The sequence below is a fragment of the Semicossyphus pulcher genome, unplaced genomic scaffold, assembly GCF_022749685.1.
Source record: "Semicossyphus pulcher isolate SPU_LCO1_2020_fin unplaced genomic scaffold, fSemPul1.0.p SCAF_21, whole genome shotgun sequence".
Taxonomy (NCBI): Eukaryota; Metazoa; Chordata; class Actinopteri; order Labriformes; family Labridae; genus Semicossyphus; species Semicossyphus pulcher.
Genome location: NW_027211695.1, coordinates 3,068,975 through 3,087,590, shown reverse-complemented (window position 1 = coordinate 3,087,590; position 18,616 = coordinate 3,068,975). Strand labels below are relative to the sequence as shown.

At 42.4% G+C, this 18,616-nt stretch overlaps 1 protein-coding gene across 1 annotated transcript; it reads right to left on the bottom strand.

Moving 5' to 3' along the window:
* Nucleotides 1-547: 547 nt before the first annotated feature.
* LOC138601227 (interleukin-13 receptor subunit alpha-1-like) lies at nt 548-17,763 on the bottom strand. Its single transcript, XM_069672808.1, has 10 exons — nt 17,416-17,763; nt 13,655-13,794; nt 9,019-9,193; nt 8,831-8,930; nt 7,399-7,565; nt 7,159-7,289; nt 6,901-7,039; nt 6,041-6,137; nt 3,784-3,868; nt 548-3,696 (listed from the first exon to the last, which is right to left on the bottom strand). Exons 1-10 carry the CDS (start codon nt 17,483-17,485, stop codon nt 3,598-3,600), a joined length of 1,203 nt encoding a protein of 400 aa, XP_069528909.1. The 5' UTR covers nt 17,486-17,763; the 3' UTR covers nt 548-3,597.
* Nucleotides 17,764-18,616: the final 853 nt, after the last annotated feature.

Here is an 18,616-nt window from a genome sequence, read left to right as displayed (position 1 = left end):
CTACTGGACTGACGGTGTAGTGAAGTTACTCTTATTGCTTCTCCGTACACCATTGGCCTGATTTGCATAATCTTCCCAGGACTTTAGGTCGCTGTGGGAACGCAGACAACAATGGACCACAAGAACCATTTAGTTCCTTGAAGAGAAGTTCCTGAAACTAAAAGTTCCTGGTAATTTTGGTCAAAAGGTACCTAAATAGTGCCAATCTTCAGTGAGGATTTGGTTAATAATTTCACATTTTAACAGAATGTTAAAGATAACATATCTCAGTGCCCTAAGCTCTGACCTGCCCAACAACAAACCGCGACAAGTCAACCTTTTCTTATCAAATTATGACGACAAAGAAGGCTGAGATTACAATCCAGCAACACACAATCACAGCCACACTCGCTTTCTCTATTCTATATCGAAGGAGTAAGAACAAAACCTAAAACAGGCCTCACTCAGTTTAAGGAAGGAAAAGTGTGACTAATGCTGATACGGCATAGTGGAGCTGGGCATTTCAGTGAGTGGGAAAGCAAAAAAGTACACAAATTCAACAGTTGTAATCGGTTTAATGTTCGCTCATACTTCTACACAACTCTCTATCATTGCCCTTTTTTCAAAAACGGTGTACAAAGCTGTGAAACACTTCTCGACATTGAGGATTTTAAGGAGACTTGTCAGATTAACTCTTGTAAGAAAACATTTGACATCTCGCGTTATTAATGTTCATGCAGGTCCTTTAATATCCTGATTGACATCATGATGTCATTTCTTTTCACATGCATTAATAATGGGTTAACCATAGACTGTACAAAAGAAGTGGACTTAGCCATCGGACGTCACAAACCCACCTTTTGAAGCCTCGATTCATTATTTTGGCTGCCATCTTGTTGTGACCATATTTGGCTGACAGGGAGTATTCCTTGTTCAAAGAATGTGTTATTTTACTCTAAACATAATCTCTGTTTACAGATTCTACACTTCTATGTAGAATCTGTCAGCAGCGACGTGGATTTTAGGGATAGTAAGTGTTCTGGTTTCCGTTTGCAGTTCAAGTAGTGTTGACCAATCACGTATCAGCAGCAGGCCGCAGCGTATGCAGGAAAAACAGTCCGTGTGGAGAGCAAAAGCAGGCGGAATGTAATCCACCGTAATGACATCCCGGCTCCCGTCAACGACTATCTGACAACAATTTAGCTTCTTATTAATTTTGTTGAGCTAACGATCTGCTCTAGACCTAAAATTCAACTTAACACAAATTGTCATGAAAGCTGTTCAGCGTTCAGATTTCCTCGATTGCCTCAGAAATGATCGATCCGACCTCCGTTCAACTAACGAGCATTTTAAAAGAGGACAGAGCTGACAAAGCTTCATTTGCAGTTTTTACTCATCTGCATCATGATGTTGAAATTTCGGCAAAGGCAAGACCCGTTAATTACAAGTAAATCACAAGAAAAAATGTTTCTTTTTCTGTAAACACTGACTGGAAGTCGTTTATCACTAAACGCGCCGAAGGCTGTCCGAATTCGAAGGCTCCTACAGATGCGGCGACAAATGCGTCCTCTGTTTTCTGGGTCGCGAAGGATCCACCCGAAGGTGGAGATGCATTGCGCGCCAATTCGAACAAAATAGTGGACTCTTACGCGGCAGAGGAACACACTTTACATGTAAACGTTTTTGGTTTCAACTCAATTGAATAGCTAGAGATACACAAGTTTAAAAAAAACAAAGGGGCCCATGAAACAAATTATCTTTAAAATAATAGGTTAACTTACTCGACGTTAGTTATGATAGCCTAGTTAGCCCGCTAGCTACCTGTTGCTAGGCAACAGGAGCAGCGTTTGGTGACGCAAGGGTAAGGGCAGGAGCAGCTGGTGGCGCAAACAAGAAATGGAGCCTCGTCCGTAGACCGCCTCTTTCGAAGGCAGCAACATGTGGATTGGGACACAGCTTATATCATCGTCAGAGTATAGCTGACGGGATCCGAGATTGCTCTGAACGTGACCATAATTCACAAAATAAACATCATTATTTATTGAAGAAGACTTGATATTAGCCATCGATTCTATACACACTAGCAAAATGTTAACTAAGGTGAAAAATCAACTGAGAGGTATAGGTTGTTTTCGTCTGGTTTAATAGAATCAGACTCATTTAATCAACCAGTGGGGTGTCCCCCTGCTGGCCACTAGAAAGAATGCAGGTTTAAGACGCTTCAGCATTGTGTTACATTTAAAACCAGAACCAGAGGCTTCCTCCACTTCTTATAGTGTAAGTGGTTACCAGATGAAAGAAAGTGAAGATTCCAAGGTTTTGTTCCAAGATAACATATTGAAAATGTCACCATAGCAGTGCCTCTTCATTAAATTCCACATATTTAAGTCTCTTTCAGTGTTATTCACACGGGATTCCCAGCAGAGGACGTCGGCCCTGTCCTGTTTGCCATGCACTCATCCCATTAGCTCCTTGTACGGCAGTGTTTGTATCCATGCCAACAAAACAAGCTGTTTTCCTCATTTGGGGGTCGACTCAAGCAGTTCTCATCCTGTTCAGTCTTGGAGGAAGATGTATGAAAGAAAAGAAGTAGAAGCTCTCCACCTCTAGGTTATGGCTTCCTTCCTATTGCCTGCTGCCGTGAGTGCATTCACCTGCCTCCCTACAAAGAGACTGTCAAGACATAAGCCTCCTTTTGATCCCCTTGTGATCTCTAGGATTTTTACAGCAGATATCCAGGGATGCACCAGATCCCTCGCAGGTCCCAGTGGATACAGCTTCCGCTGGGCAACTTGCAGCCCTGAGTGTGCACCAACATCCTCATTTTCATCCTCCGTTACCAGCAGAAGGATATCATCACAGTGAGAGCAGGACTGACTCTATTGTCCTGTTGGTATTTCTGGGTCCATTTCTGGGAAACTTTTTTTAATGTAGCTCCAGGGATTCAGTGCATTTCCTGTCCTTGAAAGGCGTCAGCAGCCCCAAGTATGAGTACAAGTATAAACACGTATATCCATGTATTTAGAGAGTAACTCAACAGCAGCTGATGTTTGTTTTTGCAGACCTCTGGTGGTTGAAGTTTGCGCTACTCCTGTACATTAAAGGTGCAGGATCTGTACTTGTTCTCCAGTCTTTCCTTTCCTGCTTTTACTCTTCTACATCTTAGAGGCAGATATTGTACTTTATACTTCACTGCAAGTATTTGACAGCTTCAATATGCTAATAACTTTGCAATCTGAATCATGAATAGCTTATAAAACATGATGCTTTGTAATAAATTAACTACTCAGCAGTATATACACGTACAGCTCAGACAACTGGTTGATTTGTCAGTCATTAAATACAACCAAAAATCAAAGGATGGAAAAAATAATGAGAGATTCCTCCACAGTCATTGCTTACAGCCCTACATGAGAATGAGCCCCACCTCAATGATCTGTTTCTACAGAGCTGCTTTCTCCATCCACCACTGCCTTCCCAACCTTCCTCCCACCAGAAGAAGTATATGAAACAAAGTTGATCAGCCTGATGTTAAGTTACTCTGTAAATGATTTTCATGAAGTCACCCAGAGCAGAAGTCCAGCTGCACTGCAGGCATCGCTTTGCACACGACCGACGTCAGATGTTTTGCTGGAGGATGCTGTTCTCGTTTACAGGGGTAATTCTGCACGGTTCCAAGGGCTCCGGCACCGGCGTGTACAGACTCCCTGTCGTAGTCTGAAAACCAGAAATGTGTAGTGAGTGTTGGTGGAGGCGGAGAGAGCAGGAGAGGAGAGAATACAGATTGTATTTGTTACTTGATACCTTGAGTTCTTTGTTTCCGTTCATCATCATTTCCTTGAAGATGGCTGATGGATCTGGTATGTTTGGGCAAATGATAGCGCTGTGCCTATAAATAAACACACCACAACAAGAATGTCATAAAGAAAGCAGCAATTAGCACACATTGGTCCCAACCACCAGAATGACTGAAGACATGCATAAGTCACACTCTATATCGCTCGGTTTAAAGTCGAGCTGAAACGGCATTTCGAGAGTATCTAGCTTCCGTATCGTGACGTGTTTCCGAGTGAAACAGGACGTGCAGGCGGGACATATCATTAGAGGGATTTGATCGTTGAGAAGTGGGCGCAGACAGACGTTCTCCACAGCGCAGTAGCTAGCTAACTGACCGAGCGTTCTTGGTGCTCTGCGGCTAAATGTTGCAGATTGATTGGTTGAAATTGTTTGGTGCTAACTTACGTAAGCACGCGTGAAATTTAGTTTTACCGGAAGAAAAAATGATAAATTTGATATAAGAATACGAAGAAATAGTTTTTCTGTATTTTTTTGCCTATATTGTAAATAGATGCACAATATTACCGGGGATGTGATCTAAAAGGATTAAAATGACATTTTTCATTTCACCTCAACTTTGAAATCAGACTGAAGAGTTCAAGAACACAGCTTTTGCAGGTCTACCGCTGGCTCGACTGAATTACGGCCGCTGATAGCACCACAAACTGCGCATCATTTGCCCCCGCTATCTGCTCCGTCTCAAGGTCTGATTCACAAAACAAATTGCAGTGATGATATTCAAGCGCAAACATGGCCATAAAGTTTCGCAGATCCGTGCAGTTTGCTCTTGTTTTGTGTGGCGAGAAGCTGTCTGCACCTTGAATGATTGGCCTTGCGATTATAATAATAATCATAATATATTATTAACAAAATGTATTTACAAACGAATACATTTTTTGATCACACAAATGGCGGAGTTCATGATCACTGATCACTGTGACACTCTTACGATACTGTGCCACAGTTCCCAACGGCTCTCTGCAGGCGGTAATATTTTCACTCTACCTGCGCGGTGCTGTTAGTGCTGCTGTTTGTGAATTAGACGCTTTTTGTGACGAGGCTCATTTACATAGAAATGGGACAAAGTCGCCCCGAATGACTCATTTAAATAAGCACAAACGGCACCGGAGCACAGAGACGCTGTTTGCGCTGCAGCGTGCTTTGGGGTTCATTCAGCCCTCTGGGTGTGCTTTGAGTCTTTTTGTGTCATTAGCACAGGTTTTGCAAGGGCAAAAACAACGCAATCCTTAAGTTAATTCCCTCCTTAGTGGTTTTGAGGTTAGCTCGAATCCACCATATCTCAAAAACACAAACAACCAACATGTTCAGCTGTTAACAAGCAACTCCCATGTTCTACGAGCTAAACTTACTGCTTTTGCCAATCGAGTCTGGTGGCTTTACACTGAGTGATGTCATTGCTGTGTCTGATGAGCTGTTCCCACAGCCTCCCACAGTCCAGACATGCTCTTTAGGTTGTGTCAGAGACAGACAACAATGACAAGGACCAGCAACCACTCCCACCACAAAAAATCTCTCAGCATCCGACTTAAGAAATCTTCCACAGCAAACGTTTTGTACTTCTAAGTTATCCAGAGCCCCGAGGCTGTAAAGTAGTGCCAAGTCTTAAAAATACCATAACACCTTAAGATTAAGATGTGTTGGTTTGTCATGTCATAGCCTGTTTGGAATCCAATAACGTTCACGGATGTCACCTAAACATGTGGAGAAACCTGAAGCCTCCAACACACATACACGAAGAACCGACGACTTAAAATACCCTCCTCCATGTGCCTGAAGCTGGGGCAGGGTACTGTATAATTTTCCACCCACACACGCCCTCACTCTATTCAGTGTACTCCACTGTGACAGCTCAAGGAAGTCAGGTTTGTGTTTAAAGTAACAACAACGTCCTATGACTCTTAACTTCCAGTGTCTGTCATGGTTTGGCTTGGGCCACCACAATGATTTCTTCATGTTTAAGGTCGATGTTTATGCAAAGCATTTCCTGCTAGCATTACACACACACACACAGCCTTTGTTTCCCAGCTGGTGTGATCAAAAACTTGCAATCAATTATTATACAAGGTTCAACTGGTGCAATAATCCGGCATTGTTGCAGTAACTCTTTCACAAGTGTGGTGTCCTTTACAACATCACCTCTCGAAACAGATTGCAAAAGTTAATGTAAAGCAACTGGACAAAGTTGACTCCGTCCAAAACGTACCTCCTGAGGCAGTAGCAGGACAGGAGGACGCAGATAGACAGGATGATGGGGACGACGATGGCAACCACAGTCAGCGTAACGTCAGGCTTGTCAGTACCTGTGAGGAACAGTACAAACATTTTCTTCAGTTCAAGACAAAAAAACAAAAAAACATCAGTTATTAATTTTCTTTTCTCGTTCTCACTGTAAATCTCTAAGTATGTGTGTCCGTGTTGATGCAAATCTACAGTATTTTTAATGATGTGCACCAAAACATCCAAATTGTACAAAAAGCAGCCTTAAATAATGTGAGCATCAACTCAGTATCGCTCCGAAGAAAACCCGCATGCCTGTTATGTAGCAGCACATTTTGAGCTTTGCCAACGGTAAAACCAAAGTCCTTTTTTCTGTGACCTCTACGCTGATATCCACTGAAGTTTAATCACCACACAATGATCATTGAAAATTCAAAATTCACTGATTGTGCAACCTCAATTTCAGAGCGCTTCTCACCAGAACTTGCTGTTGCTAGGTTACGAAAGTTGTCTGACAGTTGTCTTTGTAAATAGAAGCTCGCCAAAGGTGCAGATGTCATGCGGTAACACTGGATCGTTTTCAGACACTAAGTCATTAATGACGCCCAGGCAGAAAGAGGGGGGGCGGGGCAAGCAGCTGTGTGCAGATTGGTAGGTGTGTTGGGGGGTCAAGTGGGGGGGGTCAAAGTGATCACATTAAAGTAGTTTGTGAATTAAGAAAGAAAGAGTATAAACACTAATTTAAAGACAACATAAAAAGCAGAGCACAATAAGCGTACTTCATGATCATGTCACTGTTGGCTTGTATCACTGAGATAGTGCAAGAAGAATTGGTCAGAGAGTTACCGTAAGTTACAACTTCACTGAAGTCACTGGATACTTCCGGGCAGTAGTCAGCCATGATTCTGTACTGGAACTCGTAATGGCATCTTTCATCGTAGGCCACCTCTATCACGTGCTTATCGCTAGTGTAGTTCTTGCACTCCTAAAAAATAGTAAAAGCAGAAGGCAGAAAAGAAAGGGGTAGAGAGAAACTATAATCAATAAAGATGTTGACATTGAAATTCAAATGTCTGCTTCGAAACATTTATATTTCCCACTTACTTTGGAGTAACTGCATTTTTTGTGGCAGATCTCATATTGCCATTTGCAATCTTTTCCCACCTCCAGACGTTCAAAGCTCAGTTTGAGTCGGGATCCATTTTCTTTGATGCTCAGCTTTGGCAAAGGGACCTCTGAGGAAAAAGTATCCAGTATTAGTTTTTAAAAACAAAACAATTTTATATATAAGTAACAGCAAATGTTTTATAGCAAAGACACCACGGATAAACAATTAGAGCCTACCAAGTTTAGGTTTAAAGGTGCTCATTCCGGCTTCAGTCTCCACGAGGATGTAGATGTCACCCTTTGTAGCATCAACTTTTAGGAAACAACCCATCCTCGTTCCGTTGATGTAGAGATGATCGCACACTTTTAAACCTTTCATATGTTCCGCGGAGCGACCACAAATCCTGTGAGGACAGAAAAGGACAGGGTGAGAAGAGAAGAGCGGAGTAAGGAAGGCTACAGCTGGCACTTCCCATCCTGTAAACCACCAGGTAGGATGCAATTCCAGCAGCCACCAGTAGATGCCCACAAAACCAAAGGATTATCTGCATTCCCTTTAATATTCATTTGGACTGATTAATGTAACTGAATTATGTCACTACATGTATGCACCACCACCACCATCAGGATCTGTGAGGAGTTCTCGCACTGTTGAGATGAAAGCATCTTGAAAGATCTGACCTTTGTATGTTGTCCAAGAGGCTGAATAGCTACAAGACGTTTACAAGAAGCAGTGCACGCTGGGTGCCAGCTCTGTGACCGTCACAATAAAGCTGTTTCTCTTACACCACAAGAGACTTATGTGTGCCCAAACTAGGGCTGGGGTTAGGGCTGTCGACAAATATTTTAAATTGGAATATATATGAACAAAAGCACAACCGCGGCTGTCTCGCCAGCTCTCGCACACAACGTCACTTTATACTTTGATACGTTAATAATTAACTTTAGTCGAGCTGAAGCGAGCGAGAATACAACAACCGGAAAAGATGTTGGAGAAATCAAATCCAGCCCACCCAGGGCTGACAGTCAGCCTTTCACACCCACACCTTATGGGCAATTTAGAGCCACCAATGGACCTAACGAGCATGTCTTGAGACTGTGAGAGGAAGCCAGAGTACCCGGAGGGAACCCACGCATGCACGGGGAGAACATACTCCACACAAAAAGGCCCGCTACGTCTGAACCGGGATTTGAACTAGGAACCTTCTAGCTGTGAGGCGACAGTGTGCAGCCCAGAATACAGACCCTGTAGTAGCACGATTAAGTCCATCTAAACACATTTAACTTATCTTAAAGAGTAACACTGGAGAATTTATCAGTATTCAGGTATTTGAAAAGTTAAGTTGTTTTTGCTTTATATTGGGATTAAGGCAAAGATAAGGGTAAAAGGTAGATAACAAAAGTCACGTGATGACTAAATGTGAGCCAACTTCTTGCAAACAATCCTGTGTGTGACGCAGAGTGTGAAGCGCTGCAGTCCAAAGAAAAGAGGGGGCATGCTCCTGCACAAGTCGCTCTCTTAAGAGGAAGTATAGGAGCTATGCTCTCTGATACGGCACGTGATTAATGTTGAGTCTCTTATATTTCACCATGAGTGAAAGTGGAATTCATTGAAATATTCCTGGATATATTTTATTTCCTTTATCTTGGCTGTTGCTGTAACTCTCACCTGTAGGAGAGCGTCAGGTTTAAAGACCGGTCCACTGGTATCCAGGAACAGTCTGCCTCTTCGCTATGGATGACACATTTGAAGCCCTTCACAACTTGAGCTGCACAGTGCAAAAACAAAGCATCACGTCAGACTTTAAAGCATCACAAAGCTGACTGTATCACAGTTATTTTAAGCTTCGATCTTACCGCTTGGTTTTCTGCTCTTGACGCTGATGTTGACGCGTTGATGTTGATGTGTGATCTCATCGGAGCTGCTGCAGGATTTGTCATCAGTCCAAACGCTGTACGTACAACGATTAGAATCCATCTCTTCAGTGAGACAGGCTACTGTGAAATTTGTCCACCCTGTCCCCGTTGTGTCCTGGGGGAACAGCAAGGACATAAATGAGGGCTTGCACAGTGCGATTTTAATATGTCATTGTCACAATGCTGTTTAAATCAAAGCTTCTTAACAGTAGTATCGTAATGCATCATCAAGAAGGGAATGTTTTATGTCTGATCACCATCATATACATATAGAATTGTCCAGTAATTCAATCCTATCGGCTAGAGATAAAACAAGCATGAAGTCAGTAGTGGGTTTTGAGACGGATGGTAGTTTTGGCACCATATATTTGGGATTTATATGAATTTAACACCTTCTGAAAATACTTCTCGTAGCGAGCAAAAAAACTATTATAAAGTGGCTAGACATAGAACCTCAGACAAAAGGGGAATGGAAAGTGATAGGGATGGGTAATGGTTAATCAATGATCGATTATTGGTCCTGAATAATTTAGTCGATCGCATGGAATTTAATCGAGCTGATGTTGGTATTAAAAGCCCAACAGTCGCCCTTTCAAACACAGCAGGAGATTAACCCATGGTTTCTGTTATCATAGTTAGTTCTTATCACGCTGATTTACGTCCAAGTGTTTATTTTCCTGACAAGTTAATTTTTAATTGGTTATTTGATGCTGTAAAAAGGATGATTGACAGCTCTGTTGACAAATAAGGCTCCTGCAGCCGATCTGTTCCGGATTAACGTAACTAAAACAATCACTACAGTCATTGAACTTTCCATACTTCTGAACGTTAACCTCAGACAAACACAAAGAAGCTGTTCTGCTGTTAAACACGCCGGCGTGCGGGATCCTTGCTGTTTTTTCGTGTGTGTTTTGGTTAGCGGAAGTGGCTAGGGCGGCGCCACCCGCCGATCGCTACCGTGCAGACTCTGGCTCCAAATGACGTCACCATCACAAGATGGCAGCGCCTATCACAGGGCTATTTTGGCATCAATTCTGTACAATGAGAGCAGATGGAGACGCGTCGCCCATCTATATATATACAGTCATTGATTTAGGCTGTGAAAACGTGAAAATTAAAATTTGATTAAAAAAACATTTCGTTTTTTCTCTCATAGGCTGAAAAAGTAAATAAAAAGATAACGATTAATCCATTTATTGATCGTTAACATTACTGATGGTCGAGTTAGGGGGGAAAAACGCCCAACCCTAACTGTAAAGGAAATGTGTGACACATTCTGTAGGTATTGGTCCAAATGGTTAACCCAGCGTCTCCTGTTTTCTGTGATCAATGAGTTGTCACTGGGTTTGTATGTAAACGTCATGTATAAGACAGGGATGAGACTGACTGAGGCGGATAGTCCTGCTCGATTATAGTGCTGGGGTTTTGTTCTCAGCCTCTCCTCCTGCTCTGGACTATCGGGATAGTAGTCCTAAGCAGGAAGTTAAGTTACAGGTAACACATGAGCTGTATTGTATCACCCTTTATAGCCTGTCTGTTTAGTCCTACAAGCAGTTTTGTAATAATGCAAAAAGGAAGTCTAAAAAGAAAAGAAAAGGAGCGTTTGGAAAACTCCTCTGTGTTTGTGCGTTCCATGAAAGTCAGGAAACAGCCACTTGCAGAAACATCTGTTTTGCTTACTTGTTCCCTGGGCCTGTCAAAACAATTACATTTTTCTTAGATTTATCTGTGTGGTTTTTTGTTTTCGTTTTTTGATAAAATAAGACAATCGGCCTCTTCATGCAAGAATATTTGTGAATCCTTAATCTAAACCTCCTCTGCTTTTGTGCAGCAAACTCTCTCCACTGCCAAACCTCGCAACATTAGTTAACGGGTCCTTCTAACACTATGATTGCCTTCTGTTACGAGGACCGTTTGCTGTTTCCGTACAGGTGCAGAGTAAATAGAACTTCAGTGTTACACAGCTGTTATTAGAGGACTTAAACACTTGTGAAACATCAATACAGCTGCCTTTTCATCAGAGCACAAATGTAAACAGGGTGTGATTAGCCGTGGGGGGGGGGTCGACAGGAATTTTCCCGCTTCTAGTCCATGTACTGTACTACTCGTCTGACCCTCACACTCACATTCACACGCTGATGGCAAAGGCTACTATACCAATCTCCAATCAGGATCTATCAACATCCATACACCGGCAGCAATCTGGGGTTCACTTCAACATGTGGACTGTAGCGGTCAGGGATCGAGCCTCAACCTTGCAACTGAGAGAAGACCGACTTTACCACTGAGCCACAGCCGCCCCATCTATCCATCCATCCATCATGTATAGCCTACTGCTTGTCCTGTTCCTGTATGTAGCTGTACACACAGCGCTTCTGAGGTGTTGATCTTATACTAGAAGCGCAGCTCTGTTTAGGGAAGAGCTAAGCGCGTGAGCGTGGGGTGGTAGAGCGAGTGTGTGTGCATGAGCAGAGGAAGAGCAGAGGTAGCTGTGTAAACAACTTCCCTGTGCTCTCTAACTACAGTAGGGCCACTGAAGCAGGGAAGGTTAACAAAGGCTTGGCTCGTTAGCTTCCTCTATTGGTAGCAGGCAGCGTATTGGCGCCATCTGTTGGAATACAAGGCACACTACTTTCAACGTCATAGCAATTCTGGGACTCTGGAGAGGTGCCAGCTCCTTTCCTGCGCTCTGCCTTGAGCAAGGCACCGAATCCCCCACCGCTCGGGGCGCATGTCCATGTGCAGCCCGCTCACTCTGACATCTCTCCATTAGTGCATGTCCATGGAGTCCTGTTTGTGCATGTGTGTATTTTGGGCCTATGTGTGTGTAGCATGTTTGTAAAAAACAGAGATAGAGAGAGAGAGAAAACATTTAATTTCCCTTCGGGGATAAATTAAGTATTGCTTCTTCTTCTTCTTCATATTGTCTTGCTTGATTAACACCAAATGCTGAATGTCCAAAAACGTAAGTTTGCACGACTCCAAGACAGAAGTGTTTATAATCACTCCCTCGACCTCTCATAATGATATCGACCACATTATATCAGGTTTACACCCCTTTCTTCCCCGTTGACGTGGGTTTTTCAGACTTGGGAAGACCCGCTATTAAATGCAGATTGTCTCTTTTCCCATATCCTCCTGTGGGTCTCTTTTCTGCTGCGTCACCGCCTGACGTCACAAACACGCCGAGAACAGTATCTATCACTCATTCAGTCTGTTTATCAAACTCGGCGCCGACAAATTTGGAACGATTGAGACGGGCGGAATTTGTAGCTGCGGAAAGGTGGCGGAGACTAGTGTGTCGGAGCCGAGGCGATAACTACCCGGGTCAAATGACTCTGCAGTAGACTCGGGTCTGAATGTCGATTGTAACCTAAGCAAAATAGCCGGGTGTGAGCGGGTTTGTTGACCAGTGGGAAAGGGGTTAAAGGTTAGACCCTTCCTCTCTTTTCCCGACTTCATTCATGTGTTGATTCCCTCCAGTCCTCTGGTATCAGTAAGGGAAGCATTCACAGGCTACGGCTGACCCAAAATGCTGCTGCTCGGCTTTAATCTCGCTCCAACAGAAGTGAGCACGTAGCTCCAATTATCGCTGACCTTCACAGGTTACCAGTTAATTTTAGAATTGATTTGTAAATTTTAGTGCTTGTTTTCAAAGCCTTACATGGTCAGGCTTATATCGGTGATCTATTAACTTTTTACATGCCAGATCGCTGCTGGAGATCCTCTGGCAGGAACTTAACTGTGGAACGCCCTGCCAGCTGAGTCATTGTCCTCTTTTAAATCGTTACTGAGGACTTTTAACTGCTGTGCTTTTTTATTTATTTATTTTTATTATGGTTATTTTAACATCTTAATATAACTGTCTTTTGTCCGTAATCCATGTCGGCTCACAGTGGGTCATGCCCTGGCTCATAAGTCACACCCTGATAAAGAAAGAGATAAATGAAGTAGAAGGCCAAATAAAAAACGTCCTTGTATGCAAAGTGCCCTATGACTAATGATGACTAATGTGAGTTAGTGGGACATGGCATCATGGAAACGTACGATTGTGGACGTTACCACGCCACGTTTTATCACACTGAAATGTGTACTTTCATTTTGCCAAAATATGGTGATAAAAATCACACATCCTTAAATATCTCTTTTGGTTCCACACTTAAAGTTCCCTCGCTTTACAGCACTTTTGTAACTCAAGTCAAATGAGTGTTCCTCGCTCTCCCCCATTAAAAGCTAAATACCTGCGCATGACTCATACAACAGGTCTGGTCACAGCACGTAGTTTTGAGAAACTCCCACAAGTTCTATTAAATCGCTCGTTTGTAGGAAATCTGTTGGCACAGAAAGGTCTTGCCTGGAGCCCAGTGACTATATTATTCATTATTACTACATTACTTCGATGGGATTAAGAAGTTTTGCCATCAAAAATGAAGAGTAGTCCCAAGGCCTTGTAATTAAACAACTGTGAATACCAGAGATTCCTTAAATGCATCACCAAGGAAGACTTCTCAAACCTGACTAGCAGTCAAGTGTTCTGTAGTTAACTGATCATCATCAAGATCATCATTTCTCTTACCTGATCCTTTCCGTTCTTGATGGTGGTATATTTGTAATTCACGTGGGTCTTGTTCAGCAGGTCGTGGGGCTTCTCCCAGGACACGTTCACTGTAAACGGGTCGAGCCAGTTATGGGTCAGGTTGCTTGGTGGAGGGCAATCTGTAGGTGAGGAAGAAGGTGAATTAATCCCACCTGTTCAGTATTAATGGAGCTTCAGGAAGTGTAAGAGTAAATGTTTTGCTTTTGGCTGAACAAAGTTATGACTATGTTTACAACCAAGCGGGGTGAAGCTCGGGCAAACTTGACAACGTTACATAGGACTTCAAGTGGTGCCACTTTCAGGAAGGTACTTCATCTCTTATAAACACTTCCTGACAAGGTTTACGCCAAGCCCGAATACAGTCGATTTATATTCCTGTTACAGTTTCCTTTTCTGTGACGACATTAGAAATTAAATCATATCACTCATCCACTCTGGGAAACATCCTGGTGAAATCACCTGTAAACTCGATGACATTTGGAACATAAAGCCTGACATTTTCCCCATGTGACTCCTAAAAAAGCAGCTCCAGTCGTGTTTTAAGAGATATAAAATGCTCTGCTTGACATAATAAATTGTGTCTGATATGTTTTTTCTGCAAAATACATTTAATTACTTTGTAAAAATCCTCCCAAGGCATCTCCTCCTTCTCCTTCATTAAAAATTCCTGAATCTGCATAGGCCCCGCCCACTATGTGCTACGTTTCTCCTTTCGTGAAATTACAGCCAAATACAAAACACGTCTCTGCCATCGTTTAGTGGCAACTTAAGGTGCTTATCAATAGCCTGAACTTTCCCCAGGAACCTTTTGAAGAACTCCAGAACTCCTGCGTTTCGTTAGCAGGAACCAGTGTCTAAATTTAGTTCTGAGGTAATTAATTTACCCCCTGAAAAGTTCCTGCTCAGGGAGTAGTTCTTTCCAAAGGTCCAGAAGCTTTCAGGGCCTGCAGTGCTGATCGGCTCTGATTGGTCGAGTATTCGCAGCGTTTTATTTCACCCGCCATGTTTAAAAGACTGCAGCTGCAAGCTCACTGTTATCATCGTGCTTCGAGAAGAAAGCCTACAACAGACGGACCGAAGACGAGGTTCAGGCCTTGCTGATGCAATAAAGCACGATCAAAAACAGCAGTTTAATCTCCTCCATGCTAACAGGCTAACTGTAGTGTCGCACAAATGATTATACCGGCCCGTTCATCTCTTTGCTGTATGACCTTTATCTTCTTCTTACCGCCACCTACTGGACCGGTGGTGTAGTGCAGTCACTTTTCTCCATACATCACTGGCCTGATTTGCATAACCTTCCCGGGACTTAAGGTCGCTGTGGAAACGCGGACAACAATGGGCCATGAGAACCATTTAGTTCCTTGAAGAGAAGTTCCTGGAACTAAAAGTTCCTGGTACCTTTGGTCAAAAAGCACCTCTGTTGAAACTTAGCTAACTCGAAATTTAGTAATAAGTAGTAGTAACGTTAACCATAGATTGCACGTAGCATCACCCCGTCCATTAACAGGATTGGCTCCTTAGGTTTGTGACGTCTCAAACCTGCCAATCTGAAAACGTGTTGTTCAGCCTGTCCTTGGTACACTGCAGTTTGAAAGCAGACAGGCCCAGCCATGGAGATGACTGTTGATGTTGTCCCTGATATGTCTTGTAGCACATGAAGAACACCACATGGAGATGTTTACGAGATCAAACACTTGATTTTCACTGGAGGAGGCTCTTTAAATGTCCTTCTTAAACGATTTGCTGAAAATGTCAGATTCCTGCACCAAAGTGTTTCAGCTCACATCTGCAAGATCTACTTAATGTGATGAAAACATCTGTGTCGTTGAGTCACTTCAAAAGAAATCAGTCACATTTTTATCTAAACATATTGCACAACAAATTTAACACATCCACATATTGAGGTTTGGATTGTGTTCTGTACCTGCATCATATCTCCCCTCCCACTCAAAGGCTTTGTTTACATATGGTATCCATGTGTGGTTTTAAGATCGGATCACAAGCCCTAAATACAGTGATGGATTGAGGGCGCATTCAGATCCGATCACTCTGGCCACATACGGAGTTGGTCTGGGACGCTAGCTATGTAGTCACTTAAAGTCGAGCTGAAACGGCATTTCGAGAGTATCTTGCTTCCGTATCGTGACGTATTTCACAGTGAAACAGGACGTGCGGGCGGGACATATCATTAGAGGGATTTGATCGTTGAGAAGTGGGCGTAGACAGACGTTCTCCACAGCGCAGTAGCTAGCTAACTGACCGAGCGCTCTTGGTGCTCTGCGGCTAAATGTTGCAGATTGATTGGTTGAAATTGGTTGGTCCTAGCTTACGTAAGCACACAGGATATTTTTTTTTTTTGGCCTATATTGTCAAATAGATGCACAATATTACCGGGGATGTGATCTAAAAGGATTAAAATGACATTTTTCATTTCACCTCGACTTTAAGGTTATGTTAGCTTTTACACTTGATTATTGTCCCCGTACATTTAACAGTGTCTCATAATGTAATTTTGCTAAATCTCAGTGAAATATTTTGGACATTCCTTCACAAACCATGCGATCTGCAGCTTGTGGTTGTGAATTTCATTAAAACACATACACTTAAATAGTGTACTATTTAGTTCCATGACAGGAGGAGTGCTTAAGATATTTTTTTAATTTCATTTCTCCATTTTTATTCTGCATCTGTGTTTATTGTCAGGCACCAAAACACTACGACAAATCCCTTGTAGACATAAACCTACCAGGCATTAAACCCTGTTTGTTTCTGATTTTAACTTTTCTGCAACTCTTATCTGAGCATCTGCACCTTCCTCATCCTAACCAGATACTTTTGGTACCTCTACATGAGGCGCGTGTCATGACGTCGGCACGTGTTGTTGTGTAGCACAGTGTATCCGCAGATAAAGCTAATTGGCCCTCATCTGTGGGTTAACAGACCTGACAGAGCAACATATAAATGGTATTTCCTCCTCTAGTCGTAACTTTTACTGTTCAAGTGCAAAATCACACAGGTATCACTCCGCTGACGTAGGCCTATTACTTGACCTATAAACAGGTACACTGCCACTGCATCAGTTAACAAAAAGTAGTGCCAATTGTATTTCCTAAATATGGAAGTAGCGTTCTCTTTTTCCAAATACATAACAGCATTTTATATATTTATTTATATCTGGATGTTCAGAGAATTTCAACAAATTGGAAATATTCTAAAAACAAGTTGTCTATCCTAGTTTTAATATTTTAATGTAAACGTCAGAATACTTGAAGACGCCTGCTTTATTTATTTATTTATTTGTTTATCACCTTAAAATCATCAAAATATACCTCATAAAAAACCCATATGGATTAACACTAATTAATGCGCAGGCAGCCTGTAAACCAGGCCTTATAACAGCGAAATAATCTGTCATCATCAACCTGAAATATCTGGATTAATATTTTAAATCACAAAAGCAAAGCACTAAATATGGAATGACATGTAGGAAAATCACAGTTGACTATTATTTAACTGGCATATTCTTTTCACACACACCCACTTACAAGTTAAGACCGATCCTTCCCTTTGATGTAAAGCCGCCATAAAGGTTCAAAGTGCGTCATTTCAGCCTGATTTTAATAACTGGCTAAGAGGTGGACTAAATCCTCTTAGCCAGCTCCTAAGAGATGATGCCTTCTTGTTCAAAGCCTTAACATAATAAGGTGAATGACTGGAAATAAAGGATTTTTTTTTACCTGCTTTCGAATGAAGTACCAGTGACATGGCGCTGAACGTTACGGCAAAAAACTCCAGATTAAAAGTCATGATGTCCTCAAGTGTGAGCGTTTATTCCAGCTGGAAGCGAGTCAAGCGAGCCTGTATCCTCTGAGTGATTAAAAAGACTGTAACAGTTAATGTTACTACGTGCACACAGCAAATAAAGGCGGCAAAATGTCCAGGACAGGAAGAAAAAATGTCAAGGAAATTGAAGGGATCGTAATCAGTCGCCAAACGCACCTTGACAGTATCGGAGAATGCTCGGTGTGCGCTGAGACTGCCGGGAACAGCGGGGCGGAGCCGGTGAGAGTGGGAGGATAGCTGAGCTGTGACAACACGGGAGTGAAAGTGACTCAGTGGGAATGTTTAACCATGTTTTCCCCCAACAAGTGTCCATCAAAAGAAACCAAAGTGTCGACAGCTCTATAATTGATGGCAGAACACGCATGCGTGCGAGCATAAGTGCAATATCCCAAACCACAAGTTGCCATCCAGTCCTCCAGGAAGTCATCAGGCTCTAAATGAGTCTGTGAATCATTAAGCTTATTATGTGCATGATAATGGATTTATGCAGCACAGAGTGGACAGACTGTACAAGCCCAAGGAAAAACATATAGGGAGCGTACTGTGCATTTGAGCTGTACTGTTTTCTAAATCCCTGCAACCCTTTATAACGATTGAGAAGCTTCACTTTACTAAACAACACCTCTTACTAGAAGAATACTATTTTTTTGTGAAAGTATGGGGACATACAGTACATTTTATGCACTTGCTGTCCAGTTTTTTATGGGTTTGGTTTGACGCAGAAATTTGAAATTAAATCCTAAAGGGCTACGCTAGATTAAAGAAAAAGAGCAGAATCAATGCAGTAGAGGACTAATGAAAAAGGGTCAAATGTTGCTTTATCTCTTGCTCTAAGTCTATCTGCTTACAGTTGATTTTTGACTAAGAGGAAATAGAATTATTGTTGGGAATTATGGCTCTTTGAAGGGAGCCAGATCTTATGCTTCCGTTCCTTTCCGAGAGCCGTCCCCAAAAAAAGGCCTCATCGTTCGCGAACGAGCGAGGTAGAGAGTGGTCAACACACACGCATATTTAAAATTCCACGCTTTAAAAATGTAAAAGGAAACAGCAGCATAATGTAGGAACAATTAAACATCATTGATTTGCCAATAACGT

Bases quoted from the DNA above. Each gene is read 5' to 3' on its own strand.
- LOC138601227 (XM_069672808.1), bottom strand. From the start codon at position 17,485: ATGACTTTTAATCTGGAGTTTTTTGCCGTAACGTTCAGCGCCATGTCA. The intron at 13,795-17,415 runs GTAAAAAAAAAT...CCTCACCTACAG, and splicing joins GGTACTTCATTCGAAAGCAG to ATTGCCCTCCACCAAGCAAC. The intron at 3,697-3,783 runs GTATCAAGTAAC...TCTGGTTTTCAG, and splicing joins ACGGAAACAAAGAACTCAAG to ACTACGACAGGGAGTCTGTA.